Source organism: Centruroides sculpturatus, unplaced genomic scaffold (assembly GCF_000671375.1).
Source record: "Centruroides sculpturatus isolate CEXI.00-Female unplaced genomic scaffold, Cexi_2.0 scaffold50, whole genome shotgun sequence".
Classification (NCBI taxonomy): domain Eukaryota; kingdom Metazoa; phylum Arthropoda; class Arachnida; order Scorpiones; family Buthidae; genus Centruroides; species Centruroides sculpturatus.
Genome location: NW_019384891.1, coordinates 712102 through 728301, shown reverse-complemented (window position 1 = coordinate 728301; position 16200 = coordinate 712102). Strand labels below are relative to the sequence as shown.

Here is a 16200-nt window from a genome sequence, read left to right as displayed (position 1 = left end):
CTTTGTTATAAATATCAGCTTATGATTACATGACAACATAAGGCAAAAAACAGGAAAATAAAATTACATTGCCAAAGACCTATGAGTTCATATTAGGATCTCATGAGTTGTATGCAGTTTATGCTCACAGGTTGTTCATTACTATAGTGGAAGTGCTCACCTTGCTTCACCTGGTACACTCCCATGTTCTCCTTAAATTTATTGTACATTAAGGAAATAAACTTTAAGGGACATTCTATGGTCCTTTTTTGCCATAGTTCTTTGTCAGAGTTTTAATTTGCTCCATAGTTCTTAGTTTTGTGATTGCCCAGGAAGCCTGAATCCCTATAACAGTGTTCTGAGCCCTACTCCACCATAATGAGCTTCTTGGGAAATTCCTCACACACACACAATAATCTTTATCTTAGTCAGGGCTGGCACCACCATATGAGCAAACTGGGTATTTGTCCAGAGAGGCAAATTTTCGTAAATTTATACAAAATTCTCTGGTGTATTATTTTTTAAAATATTTAAAAATTTTTAATTATATCATATTACAGGGTGCAAGTTGCATATTGATTAACAGAGCAAGGTATGGCATTTCTAATTGGCATGGGCTTTCAAAACAAATGTTTTTTCATTTTATTTAGGAGGGTAAGGGACAACAAATGCATGTCTTGTCCTGGGCAGCATAAACTCTAGTGCCAACTATGATCTTAGTCCCATGAAGATGCTAACTTTGACCTTTGCCATAGAGTTTAGAGAGACTTTAAGGCTGCCAACTCCTTACCAAGAACCATGACAAATTGTTTCATCATCTAATTTGATGTGTAGTAATGGAATCAGCATCTTTTGGTGTCTATCAGTTGTGCTCTCACTGGACATTGTTCCTTCCCACAGAGAACTTGACCTGATGTGTCCAGTCCCTTCTGTTGTAGTGTTCATTGATGTCCTGCTGTCCAAAGACAAAAATAGAAAGGAAACTTGGTAAAACAACCTTGGAGACCCATCAGGAATACCACCATTTTGAACCTACCATAATAACTTCCTAGAACATATTCATCATACTTCAAGGCTTATAGCAAGGTCTTGATGCTGCTGTATTCTCCCTAGAGGTACAGTACTGTACGTTGAGTGAGCCAGAAAAGATGGGTACTTGTCTCCATTACAGAGCAGCAAGCAAGGCTTTGGATAAGCTCTGGATAAGCTGTCATTAATGTGCCATTTATTCAGGTTACAGGTGATTTTGATTGCACTAAAAGATACCAGTCATATTGTGACAAAAGCAGAGCACATCTTGATTAGTGAAGCTAAAATGTTTGGTGACACTTTCTCTGATCTGCAATGTGCACACTTTCACAGAACAAGTTCCACTGTTTGAGCCTAAATATCAAAATCACTTAGGCAGCAGGAATTAAACTAAACCGATGGGCTTATGTCCCTGTATTATACTACTACTTATAGTATTGGAACATTCTAGAGTTATAGAACTTATTCAGAGTTTATTCAGCATTAAATCTTATCATGAATGTTCTTGAAAGTAGATACATTTCAAAATATTGTCCTTGTCACAAGAGCAAAGTCTGAGAGAAAAAAAATAGCCATCTTATATACTTTTTAGGCATAAGCAACTAAAAAATGACCCTTACTACCCAGGAACAGATGTGTCACATATCATTATATTCAAAATTTATCTAAACATTTGTGATTTTAAACTTTTTGCCAGAAGTTGTAAAAAAAGTTCTTACATTTTCATTTCAGTTTAAAAATTATTATTTTATCAAAATCAAATTTAGGCAATGTATTACCAGTAATTCTAATACCATCCATGAGCAGCAGCTTCATCACTAATTGACATCACACTTCATTAACAATGGATAAATATGACAGATTTTTTTTTTTACTTTGCTACATCGCTCATACTTATGTACCAGATTTACTTGTAAACCTATGAAAAATTTACATGTTAAAATAAATAAAATGACCTCAAATAAAATTTTATATTACAAAAAATGACTTTTTAATAAATTTTTACAATTTTTTATATTTTCATGACATTTTAACCTAAATTCTCATGAAATTTAAATTAAAGATATTTAAACGTTATCACAATTTAATTTTCACACTTTTAACAAAGAATAAAACAACAAAATATCTTTAAATAGAAAACTAAATTAAAAAAAATAATAATAAGGAGAAAATAATTCTTAACTTTTGAAGAAATCTTTTAATTTAAGCTTTTCTATAAAGTTTTTAACTTCATTGCTTAGTTCACTTTGATGGGATAAAAACCATTTTGAAATAATGTCAATACAAGACTGTTTCAATTTTGGCTGCAAAAGAACTAAAGAAACAAATGCAGATTCTTGAATTATAGTTGCTGATGCACTTGAATCTAATAAATCAAATAGTTTTTTTTCAACAATGTCTACATTGTTTTTTCCTAAATTACAACGCAAACTAACAGTTCCAAGCATTTTAGTAATAAACACTAGCTTAGTCTGTGAAATATCATTATTAAAATTTTTCTGATATTTTTCAAATTCTGATAAAAGCAATTTGAAAAATTGTTCTAATATAGACTTATCACGTGAATAAATTGCCAGTAATTCTAATGCCATTTGGGCTTCAAGAAATATTTGCTTAACGTTTTCATTTATTGTTTGTTCTTCTATTGTACAAATTATTTCTTTACCTAAAGATAGGATATCTTCATTATTTGGAGATTTTAATTTACATTTAAGTTCAAGAACAGATTTACATTGTTGATAAAGGGTACTGTTAAGGTTATTCCCTGCTCTAAATAATATGTAAGCATATACTTTTTCTAATGGACTATTTGCTTTTCCAGTTAGAACTGTTGGCCACACTCCTACAACAGTACTTACAAGATAGATAGATGATTCTTTAAACTTAATGAAGAGATCATAACAAAATACACGTGCCTTTTCTAGTTCACCTTTCTGTTTGCACAATCCTACATAAAGACGACATAATGTTGCCAATCCAAATAAGATGTGATGATTTTTAGTGAAAACGTGTGCTAAAAGTGCAGTTTGCAAACTTTGTGCAATATGTTTCAAATGATTTTTTGATTTTTTTTCTAAAAATGTGATAAATAAAATCAAATTTCTTTCCATATTTGTCAAAAGAGGTGGAGAACAATTGCCTTCTATAAAATCAATAAATGCATTCTTCCTTGTCTTCGACAAATATATTAGTAAAGATTTAATAAAAACATCTGCTGATGTTATAACCTTTGGATTTAACAATTGATAGTAAATTTTTAATATTTTATCCTTACAGTTTGCAGAATTTGTATTTAAAGAACCAATCTCAAGCAAAAGTTGATTTGCATGCACATCTATATCCAACCAACTGCTTCCTATTGTCCAATAATCACATGCAACAGTATCATTTTTATTGATGTTATCTAATTTTTGCCGTTTACTTTCAGTTACATCTAAATCATTATTATTATTTCTTAATATTCTTTTCTGAGTCAGTTTTGATTTTTCATTATTTACAGTAAGTTTATTATTTACTAACTTATGAATATTTGAATAATTAGATTCTTCTAAAACTGATGTCACTGAACTAGTATTATTCTGTGATGTTGATAGATTCACTGGACATTTAATTTTACTTGATTTACATTCTGTTGCTTCACTTCTAGTATCAATTTCAACACCTGCTATTTTGTTTTGTTTTACTGAAGTAATATCAGTAGTTTTGCTATTAATTTTTTTAGAGGATGAAACAGAAAGAGAGCAGCTTTTGATACATCTATTACTTTTTAAGCCGGATAAAATTCGACTTCTTAAGCTGACATTTTTTAATTTTGTTTCAGTTCTTTTATGTATTTTAGTCTGACATCCATTGACATTTTCTCTTCCTTTAAAATTTTTGTCTGAATTTTTACCAAAATTCAAACATTTCTGACTTTCCGTTGAATCCAATTTTAAATTATTAATTGTTTGAAATTTATTTATTTTATTGTTCTGTGATGTGATATTACAAGAACTGTTCCTTGTAATTAAATCATCAATTTCTTCATAGTTTTCTTGTAATATTTCATGTTGCTCTATCTCTGAATCTGATGTAAAGTTTGAAGATTTATTCAATGAATCAACATGATCTTTCAGAGGAACTTCTTTCTGCAAATTTTTTCTAGAACTAGTGCTATTGCTTACGTTAAAATTTTCTTGAAATGTATTATTTGAAATATCAGAAACATTTTTATCAAAAGTATTTTTCTTAGGAACTCTTGAAAAATTCTTATTTTTCTGTTGGTTATTTTGATTATAATTCTGTAACTTCTGAACTTTATTTACTTTTTCATCTCTTATAGAACAATTATTATTACAATAAGAATGTATATGATTATTTTCTATTCTATCAGATTTATGATCTACACAAGGAACTTTTGAATATCCTATGCTGAATTCTTTTGTCAAATTATTAAAACCTATATTTATTGTTGTCATTTTATGATTTTCAATGGTGGTATTATTTGCATCATCTAATAAACGTATGTTTATTTTAAAATTTCCATCAATGGGACAGTGAGAAAAATTTGCTTTAAAAGGACATTCTTGTAAATTCTGTGATGATTCTTTTAAATTATCATCATCATGATTTTGTTTATCACAATATCTTGAATCAGTACTGTCATCTTGCTGAAATGAATGTAAATTTCCATTAGAATTAGGGAATTCATCAGCAAAAGTTACTCTTCTCTCACCATTGACATTTTCAAAATGCTCATTCATTTTTGATTGGTTAGTTTCCTCATCATCATTATTTTTAAGTTTCTCAAATTTTCGCTTTTTCTTCTTTCTATTTTCAGTCCTTTTATTAGTTATATCAAAAGTTTCTGGGGTTGATGGAATTGGTGACAATATTTGATAACATTCTGTTTGGCATTTCATGTGAGCCAATATTTTAATTATTTCATCTTCCATTTCTTTATACGAAATTTCTGAATCAATTTCATTTTGAACTGGATTAAAACATTTGCTAGATTTCTCATTATTTTCTGAAGGAATAGTTGTACAATCTTGAATATTAAAATCATGTGAAATATCATCTCCATTTAAATATTCTGATTCACTTTCATTTTGAATTGGAGAAGTGCATTTCTTATTGCTTTCTAATGAAACAGTTTCACAAGTTTCAGTAAGTGAATTGTGCAAAATCTTATCTTTATGTGAACATTCAGGATTAATTTTGTTATCAATTGTGACAGCATTACATTGATTAGATACTTCATCATTTTCTGCAAGTGTTGTTTTGCAGTCTTGATTAGAATTACATGAAACACTTTCTTCATCAGACAAATTAATTTCATTTTTATTCATAGATATACATTTATCAGATTCTTTATTGCTTTCTAATTTAGTAGTATTATATTTTTGAATTTTGGAATTATGTGAACATCCTGGATAAATTTCATTTTGATTTGCAGGGATACATTTAGCAAATTTATTAGTATTTTCTGATGTAGTAATTTTAACTTTTTTAACGACAGAATCACCTGAATTAATTTTACTCTGCTTTAAAAGATTACAATTGTTAACTCCAATATTATTTTCTAGTGAAGTATTTTTGCATGTTTGAATGTTAGAATTATGCAAATGATTTGAATCATTTTCATTCTGATTTGCAGTGATATACTTATCACATCTTTTATCAATATCTGGTGGAGTTGTTTTAACTTTTTGAATGTTGGAATCATTTGAATACTCTGATTTTGTTTCATTCTGATTTGATGAAGCGTACTTGTTAGAACCTTTGTAACTTTCTTGTGAAGACTTTTTACAATTTTGAAAATTTAAATTATGTAAAAAATTTTCTTTACGTGAGTGTTCCTTATTACTTTCTTTTTGAATTAGAGGGCCAGAGTTTTTAGATTCTTTAGCATTCTTTGTTGAATTAGTTTTACAATCTTCATCGTTAGAATTACATGAAACATTTTCTTTACGTGAGTGTTCCTTATTACTTTCTTTTTGAACTAGAGGGCCAGAGTTTTTAGATTCTTTAGCATTCTTTGTTAAATTAGTTTTACAATCTTCATCATTAGAATTACATGAAACATTTTCTTTATGTGAATGTTCTTTATTACTTTCTTTTTGAACTAGAGGGCCAGAGTTTTTAGATTCTTTAGCATCCTTTGTTGAATTAGTTTTACAATCTTCATCATTAGAATTATGTGAAACATTTTCTTCATTTTGTGCATTATCACAATTATTGACTTCATCTGTATCTTCTACTCCTTCCTTAATATCTGAAATTTTGAAACAATTCATTATTATATAAGATTAGAAATTTTTTCAGATATTTTATTTTTAAAAATTTTCTGCATTCATTAATTAATAAATAAGAATTTTTAATTTCAAAAAATATATAAAATCACTACCAGTTAATTAACAAAATACCACATTTTAGAGATTCAAAAGTTTCACTATTAAGCAATTATAACAATTAGATGAAAATATTTGCAATATCTTTGACTCACCAGACAGAATAATATACATTTAAGTGCTAGTAATAAATGAAATGTTTAATAATTTTATTCAAGTTATATCTTTGTAACTTACAATACAAATTTTTTAATATAGAAAATTTTAAAAATTTAATCTATCAGCTTTTTTCACTAATGCATTTTTTAAAATTTTCTTTACTAAAAATTTTATATGATAATTTATAAAAGTATAACCTGAATAAAATTAACAAACATTTTCTTATTTTAAACATTTAAGAATATGTTATTCTGTCTAACTCCTAATGAAATAAGACAAACTGTTAATATTATTTTCAAAATAATCATTTTGTTTAGTTTTGAATGAAATTTATAATAGAATTCTCAATAAGACAAGTATTAATTATTATATATAAAAAAACTTTGATGAACTTTTATAATGAAGTTTAACAAGAAAGTCTATAAACCCTTACACATAAAAATGTTTGTTAACTCTATTTATTACATTAAATAGCTTCAGATGATTCTAGAAAATGAAATTTTAAGAAACATTTTCTTTTTCCTTATAATTTTATTTTCTAGAATCATACTTAACAACAAGATTTAAATATTTTGTTTTAGATAATATATTGGGTTAAGCTTATTTAATCTAATAGCTATTAATAATATAAAAGGTGTGTATGTGTGTATGAATTCCTTACAACTCCTGCAGTTTTTGTCTAATCTAGATGAAATTTTATATTAATTTTATGTTCTGACAAAAAGTGTAGGCTACTTATTTTGTGGAAATATTAGCTATGAAATGAACATTTTATTGATTTCAGAGCTGTGATCGCATTTACATTGTAGTGCATCAGTGACATTTAATTCATGCTTGACAATGGAATTTCCCTTAAGTTGCAATTTTTAAATATTTTGGCAAATGCAAATGGAGTATTTTAAACTTACTTCATTAAATTTAAAATTTAAACTTAAAAAAAAATAATAAATAACTGCGTCATGTCACTTCTATAACAAATTAAAAAAAAAAAATCTTTCTACAGTGACCACATGATGCTCTATTATCCAATCAGAAATAACAATCTGTTATTTACAAAGTATTAGAGCACATCAATTGTATAACCTACTTAATTTGTAGAAATATTAGTTACTCTTTTCTAAATTTCATGAAATCTCTACTCTTCTCAATTCTTCAATCTCCGTCATGCTTGACAGGAAAATTTCTAGTTGGATTATACTTCTTTATATTATTTTTGTATGCTTTTGAATTTTATAAAAATTGCATAAAATATGAATATTTTTTATGTTTTTCAATATAAAATGTTCATATAAACAAACAAGCCTAAATAATTGTCACAGGTTGATTTTGTTACTCTTTAGTGATTCATAGATGCAAGTGATGAATGTGCTATACAATGTGAATATACTTACTTAACTAACAAGTTAAATAAACTTAATCAGTTTCATAAATAATTTTATTAATTTTTTCTATTAAAATAAAAAAATGTGATATATATTTTTAAATTTATTTTTGGAAAATTTTTAGAAATAATTTGATCATTTATATTAATTTAGTGATTTGAAAAAAGTGAAAAGGTGTTCAGGTATATTTATGCAAATTAGAATTTACATACATTTGTCCATTTCTCCTGGGATAATGTGCATGTTGGTAAATATAGAATCTAAAGCAATAAGTAGTGTTGTAACTTCAAATTAATGGGCACAGGGGCAAACAGTTACAAGTGAGCTCTTCCCTATATAGTACCTAGATCACAAATCAGAATAAATTTTTGCATACTGCTACTGCAAGTATCAATATACAGAAAATTCATCATAGACTAGATAGATATATGCAAGTTTAAGACTTTAAACTGCTAAATGCTTTTTGCTTACATTCCAAGATGGTAAATAAATATCTTCCATAAATTTTATATTAAGTTACTATGTTGATCATTAAAAAAATCCAGTCAAGTGGTTCTTCAACTTGATGGGCCTGGAGGTAAGTGCCTCTTCTACCTACCCTGTAGTTACACCCCTGGCAATAAGCCTTTTTGCCAATCTGAAATACTATACTGTACAAATTAAAATTTCTTTTATTTTGTGAGTTAATTAACTGATCTAGATACAATTTTCCAAATGCTTACATTTATAAATAAGTTCAGTAGTAAGAGTATTGTGTTTGTTTTATTTTAACACCAAAGTACAGTAGCATCCCGCTAGTCCAAACTAAATGGGATCTGTTCAGATTAGCCAAATAATTGAAATAATGCAGAAACAAACAGTAAAACAGTTTATATAGATCAAACACCATCAATAACTTTTGTTTCTGTTTTTGTGTGTAAGTACAATATAGATCTGCTGTTTTAATGGGCCATGTCAAACACTGATTTATTAATTTTGTACAGTATTAATACAGTACTACAATAAAATACAATTTTTTGTTGTTGTGGAATTCTAAATCTTTTTGTGCAATTAATACGAGACTTAGAACCGAAAAAAAAAAAAAAAAAAGTATGTTTACGTTTGAGCGTATTGTTGTGTTTCTCTTATTGTTATTTTGTTCTGCCTGTGAAGTTCTGGGCATCCTTCAACATCTCGAAATGATGAAAACATTGAAAAAATCTGCCAAAAAAGTGTTAAGACGTCTGCGAGAGGAAATGCAAAGGAAACGCCCAGAACTTTGGCAATCAGGTGACTGGTTCCTTCATCACAACAAAGCCCCTGCACACACGGCATTACGAGTGACCCACTATTTGGCCTCTTGAGGATGGCCTGTTGTTCCCCACCCTCTGTATTCACCAGACCTAGCCCTGTGCGACTTTTTTCTGTTTCCGAGAATTAAGAAAAATCTAAAAGGGAAGCATTTTGATGATGTGGAGGCGGTAAAAACATCTTCCCTAAGGGCACTGGACGATATCAAGGTTGAAGAGTTCCAGAGATGCTTCAAACAGTGGGGAAAAAGACTTCACAAGTACATCGCATCTAACGGAGAGTACTTTGAAGGTGACTATTTATTAACTTTTTTAAAAAATTTCTTCAAAGTTTTTATACAAAAAATCCGGTTTTTTTTGTCTCCCCATATACCATTGAAATTCAACTGGAAAATACAAAAAACATATATTTTGTGAGCTAAAAAATTTCCTCTCCACCGACTGAAACATGTTCGGATTAGGTGGTCATTCGGACTAGCGAAACTCTACTGTATTAGCCCTTGTTATGTTTTTCTAGTTATATATATTGAACTAATTGATTTTAATTTGTTATCCATATATTTTTTGTTACTGTTATTTTGTAAGTTAATCACATTGTTAACATTTTGATTTTATTATACAGTATTTATGTATTTTATTTATTGTTTTCATGTCTTAATTTATTATTTATGACTTTTAATTGTTATTTTTACCTTAAATTATGTATATCTGCTGTTTCATTTGATTGAAATAAGTATTGTTTAAGATCTGGAAAAAAATTACTTCACTTTCCATTATTTTTAATTGGGACAATTGATTTTGACTCAAACAACTCAGAGTTGAAATAGTCTCCTGGAACAAATTAAATTTGAAATATGAGATTACACTGAATTTTAAAATCAGCAATATTTTCAATTATATTGAAAAAATTTTTGTATCAAGTAATAGTGATATTAAATAGTTGATGGTTATTGAATTTTTAAGGTTTTTGTTATTTGAACAAAACTTTTTATATGAATCTAATCTCTTGCAAAAATGGAAAAACTTTTTTCCATATACATTTGATGATTTATGCAAATACATATAAAGAAAAATTCAGTTACAAATTGCTTAACTTTCCCTGTAACATTTAAAATTGTGTGTGTGTGTGGTGCCATCTGTTACAATATTTTATTAAAAACTTTTTATATTTTTAATTATTATAAAATGGTAAAAGCTTAATTTTGAGAGTTAAGATGGGTTTTATAAAAAAAAAAACTAAATGCTAATAATGAGTAAAATCATCATTAATTTAAGTCTGATCCTACTCAATTTATGACACACTATCCCCCTTTATCTCTCCACCCCCTCGGCCTTTAACCATCAAAATTTAATAGCATCAATCCCATAATACACAAACCACCCTGCAAAATTTTAGAAATTTTTGAAAAAAAAACACAGGAGTTATTAAGTTTCAAAAAGGGTGAACAAAATCATGCCACACACACACACACACACCATACATACAGAAAAACCCCCAAATTTTTTTTGTATACTGTAAGATCTCGTTTTACGCGATTTTGAAGTTGTGCGGTTTGTATTTCATCCAAAATTTTTTTGGACAAACATACATATAGGCTTGTTTAGGAAGCCCACGTATAGACAGTCTCCAAAAATCGTGGGACGCTCAAAGCTCACTCCATTTGTTCCACTGACATATAACCTTTATGGATGTAAAGGACAGCTAGATCTACCTTAATCGCTTTAGTTCCTAGCAATTTTTGATATAAATGTAATTAAACATTAAAAATACTTAAAACTAAAAAAAACAAAAGAAATGCATTAATTTTGAAGAAAAAGCTTCAAAGTTTAACTTCCTTTGTCTTGCCCTTCTGTGAAATTTAACACCGATGAGTCATTGTTTACACATCTGGATGACCTTGAACACAGCTGGAGTTGGATTTCCCGGGGCATTCTCATAAACGTCGCGGGAGGACAAGGGTTTAAAGTAGGGTGAAGCTGGCCGTATATTTTTTAATATTTTTAAAAAATTTGGAGACTTAAAAAACATTCCAAAAATTCAAAAAAAAAATGTAAAACTATATTACTTTTCAATAAAATAAACTGAATTAAGTTTGAATACAAGTTTATTTTAAGCTTTTATATGAATTTCTTTCAGACATTCCAAGTAATTCATTAAGCAGCCTATTTCTTTTAATATCTGAAAACTTTTTTTATGCGGTTTTAAGTTAATTTTAACTCGTTGTTTTTGTTTTATGCGATTTTAGAAAATTACGGAACGTATCCCTACTTTTTCAAGGCAAGTAAAGTCTTTTTTTATGCGAATTTTTTTTTAATGCGCTTTTCTGTAGAACGTATCCACCGCATAAAACGAGACCTTACAGTATCTAGATGTTTCAAGGTCTCAATTCCAAAAATGAAAAAATTATGGGGTTAGTTTTCAATCAATCACCACACTTTCCCTCTGTTATATATAACAGAGCGGGAAAGTAGTGACAGAAACATTATGAATAGTATTTATGATAAGAGAAAATTTTTTTAAAAAAGTATGTTCTAAGAAAATTTTTATTTATAGCAAAATTTAAAAATAAACTACTACATCCTGATATTTCTTCTTTTAATTTTGACTAAGAACATCACAAACCACAAGGGCTACACTGTGCAACCCTAAACAACAATCCTCATTAAAATCTCTGTTTCAGGCATAAATATCTATTTACTAGAAATTTTCCCATCAAAGCATGATAGACTAGTTTCTATGAGAAAGTAGAGATTGAAGAATTGAGAAGTATACAGATATCAAGAAATTCAAGAAGAGTTGCTAAAGTTTCTACAAATTAATTAAGTAACCTATACTGACTGTCAATACATAGTTAATGTGCGATAATACATTTTAAATAACGGGCTCATTAGATTGTTACTTCCAATTGGATAATAGAATGTCACGTGGTCACTATAAAAAGTTTTTTTTTAATTGTTGTAGAAGTGACATAGTCTTGCTATCTTTTTTTTTAAATTTAAATTTAATGAACTTTAAAAAATGCCATTTGCCAAAATATTTAAAAATACAACTTAAGGAAAATTCCATCGTCAAGTGTGAACTAAATGAGGTGAATGCTGTCACTGCAACATAAGTGCAATCACCAATCCTAAATCAATAAAACCTTTATTCTATAACTGATATTCCTACAAAATAAGTAGCCTATACTTTCTGTCAGAACATAAAACAAATATAACCAAAATTTCATCTTGATTGGACAAAAATTGCAGGCATTATAAGGAATTCACACACATATACACACAAATGACAGCTTTTATACTATTAATGCCTGACTAGATTACAGATTGACTCCTATTTCAGGCATAAATATCTATTTATGCCTGAAATAGGAGTCAACCTATAAACTAGTAAACTAGAAATGACACTTTAGCACACACTGTGATCAGATTGCTAATCAGATTGAAAACTAAAGAAACACACAGAATGAACTTAAATACTGGAGCTGTCATAAATGACATCTGGCAGCCTTTCCTAAGTAGCAAAGCCCATTAAGTTATCCTACCACCCTCCCACCTTAACCCCCACTGTGCAATTCTCACCAACCTCTGTATATGTTACAAGGATCACTCACTTCTTTGTAACATCTCCCATCAGACCTGTTCTCTACACATCTCTTCCGTACTATGTCACATCCTACAGGTATTACGTTATTAATTTTATAAATTACACCTTTTTAATATATACTTTTTTAGTTTTGTGCATACCACTTTTTAATTTAACACACATTATACTATCCTCAGGTGTCTGTATATTGAACCGATAGCACTATATGCTCATTCCTTCCCCTCCTTTTTTAAATATGTGTATATATATCTCATGTGTCATACCAGCTTAATGGTCACTATCTCAGGTAATTGTATTATATCATATAAATCACTGTACGCGTATACTAATTATTTAAATGAATTCTGTAAATTTTGATACCTGTACCAATTTGATAATTATGTAATAACAATAGGACTGAAGAGGGGCATTAAGCCCAAAATGCATATCCGTCCAAGCCAATAAAGCAACCTTTTTCCTCTTAAAGTGTTCCTGTATGATATGTTCTCAATGGCAACATTGTGCTAACAAAACACATATAATAGAGAACAACAAGCAACCTTGATTCAAGATTGCTAATAGATTATTTTAAAACATGTCATATGACACTGATTAATTTTATTCAGTATGAAATGTCAAATCTTTCAAAATCAAAATTTCAATAAATATATTTTATTGGTACTTTTCTGTTAACGGGACACCAGCCGACAGGATAGGATTCAATCTCTGAATGAGGGATTTCACATCACCCCCAGAATTGTTGACCCTTCAAGAGATATTTGCCTCCAAAGATCAGTTTTTAACATATATCCGTAAACTGCCTAATCTACATGCTTTGCATGTAGTCGTATGCTTTGGTGTTCACTATTACTTGCACTCAGTGCCCAACTGGAGGCAAGCATATTATATAGTTTTAGGGAACACACCCCTTAAAACTAAACATCATGTACTCCACAAACAGTCAAGCGGGCTACTCAAAGTCGGCACAATCACACAAGCTAAATAGTTAAAAGCAGTAGTCTTAGCAAATGATGGTGTTGCACAACAGATTAATGTTACAACCAGCATCCCATTAACAGAAAAGAACTGTTTTATTTTTAAAATCATAAAATATCAAATTTTATGATTTTAAAAATAAAATATATTTATTCTGATAGACAATACAGTTTACAAAAATACATAAGTTGTATTTTCTGTCAGAATAAAATTAAGAATTATAAGAATGTTATTGTTGAGTTAAATGTAGTGTTCTTACCATCATTTTCCCTACTTCCATTTAAATCACTTGAGTCAGTTGCATTGTCATTTTGTATTCCATCTACTTCACACACTAAATCTTCTAATTCCATCATATCTGGTGATACACAAATATCTAGATCATCTAATTCTACATCATCCGGAGTAAACGAACCTTTGGAATAAATATCAATAATATTTTTGTCTTTCTTTTTTAACATTCCTCGCTTTTGGAGTTCTTCACCAAATTTTAGCAGATACATTAATGTTTTTTTGTAGCGTTCGTGTAATTTTTTCTTAGAGGTTTTTTCTTGTTCTATCTTCTCTCTGATGTTTTCTATAGTCTTTTCTTTTCTCTCTACTTCTTTTTCCAGTAAAACTATGTTTTTGTTATTGGTATCTGAAGAATCTTCATTCATATTCTTCAATAAAGCATCATACTGCTCCATCAATTTTTCAGAAGCATTTAACTTGGTCTGTAATGCTTCTACCCTTTCAACTTGTTTTGCATTTTCTTCTTTAAGCAAGCACCAATTAGTTTTCAGAGGTTCGATTTCTTGTAAAGATTTACTTAAATTATTTTCGTAGTTAGTACATTCTTGACGTAGTTTTTCCACCATAAGAGTCAAATTTTCTAACTTTTGTTTCTGTGCTTCGTTTTCTTCGCATTTAACGCTATAATTTTTTATAATTGTATCAGTTGATATTATTTTACCTTTGATAGCAAAATAATTGTCAGACAAAATGTCCGGTTTATTTTCAGTAGACATTTCAGTTTTTGTCTTCATCACGTTTCAAAACACAAGAAAACAAATGCACACTTCCCTTCATAATATCGTTTTTTTAGTCAGTGTTGCCATCTCGAGTAAATTCTCTTGATTAGTTTTTAAAAAATTGCTTATTTTATTTCAACTATTTCAGTTATTTTATACACTTATAAATGTAGATTATTAAAACATGTATTTAAATTAAGTTATAAAATTAAATTACATTGATTTATAAAAATAATATGAAAGTAATTATGGTTGTACATAGCGATGCACAGGAAACGATGATTTCTTTAGTTTTTATAACATATAAAAATAGACAGTTGTGCAATTCCAGAAAAATCTTAGTGATTAAATAATATATAACACTTAATAAGAACAAAAATTCAATTAAAGCATGATGTAACGCTTTTCATGTATTTCTATATTTGACGGCCGGATGGCCGAGAGGTCAAGGTGGTAGCCTACCGCTCTGGGGGATCCGGGATCAAAGCCGGACGGGTCCGTCCAGATAAATCGGGCCACGTCCCTCATCATCCCGCTGCCCATTGGGGGCCTGGCCAAATCCATAATGGGTTTGCTAAAAGAAACCTTTTGGTGTCCACAGAGCGGAAAGAGTTTTAAAAAAAAGTTGATATTTACACGATACAGTGCATTATAAAACGTGGGGTGAAAGGGATCAACAATTGGTTCGTCTCATTCATTCTGTTCTCTTTAATTTTAATGATTTCTAAATGCCCATAAAGTTTTCTTTTAATATATTTTTTTCTTTGCGGAAGAACATTAAAAACCAAGATTAGAGATCATCTTTGAATAATGCAATACAATTACTCCACAGTTTTCATACATTGTAATTAATGGGTTCTTTCTTTTGCTCTTTCTGCCCTGTAGGCACTAAGAAGGCTTCTTTTAGCAAACCCATTATGGGTTCGGTCAGTCCCACAATTGGGCGACCGGGTGGTGAAGGACGGAACCTAATATATCCGGTTGGATCACACACCGAAAAATTCCTGTTGATTTTTCGACCCGTCCAGATTCGATACTGGCGTCTAATTACAGAACGATTCCGTAACCATAGTTCTGTTTTTTACCACGAGATGTCGCTACTTTGTGACGTAAATAAGCTGGACAACCATAATTCTGACTGTGCTGTAAATACACTACAGTCAGAATTAATTTATTACGAACAAAATTTGCTACTGTTCGTTTGTTGAACGTCAAATTTCTTTTGTCTAATGTTCAATGTTTATATTATAGCTTTAAAAGATGATTATTGTTTATTATTTTTATCAAAATATTTAAAATTATACAGTATTTTATAAAAGTTATTCTACAGAATATGTAGACTTTCGTTCTTAAATTCTTTTAATCTCAAGATTTTCCTGCTGAATTTTCAATCTCTTACTCGAATTTTTTTTTGTATTATTTAATAAAATTATTCAT

The 16200-nt window shown here is 29.2% G+C and overlaps 1 protein-coding gene across 1 annotated transcript; it reads right to left on the bottom strand.

Annotated features, from left to right (window-relative positions):
- Positions 1 to 2138: 2138 nt before the first annotated feature.
- Positions 2139 to 14827, bottom strand: LOC111631250 (protein PFF0380w-like). Its single transcript, XM_023375468.1, has 2 exons — positions 14010 to 14827; positions 2139 to 6265 (listed from the first exon to the last, which is right to left on the bottom strand). Exons 1-2 carry the CDS (start codon positions 14776 to 14778, stop codon positions 2187 to 2189), a joined length of 4848 nt encoding a protein of 1615 aa, XP_023231236.1. The 5' UTR covers positions 14779 to 14827; the 3' UTR covers positions 2139 to 2186.
- Positions 14828 to 16200: the final 1373 nt, after the last annotated feature.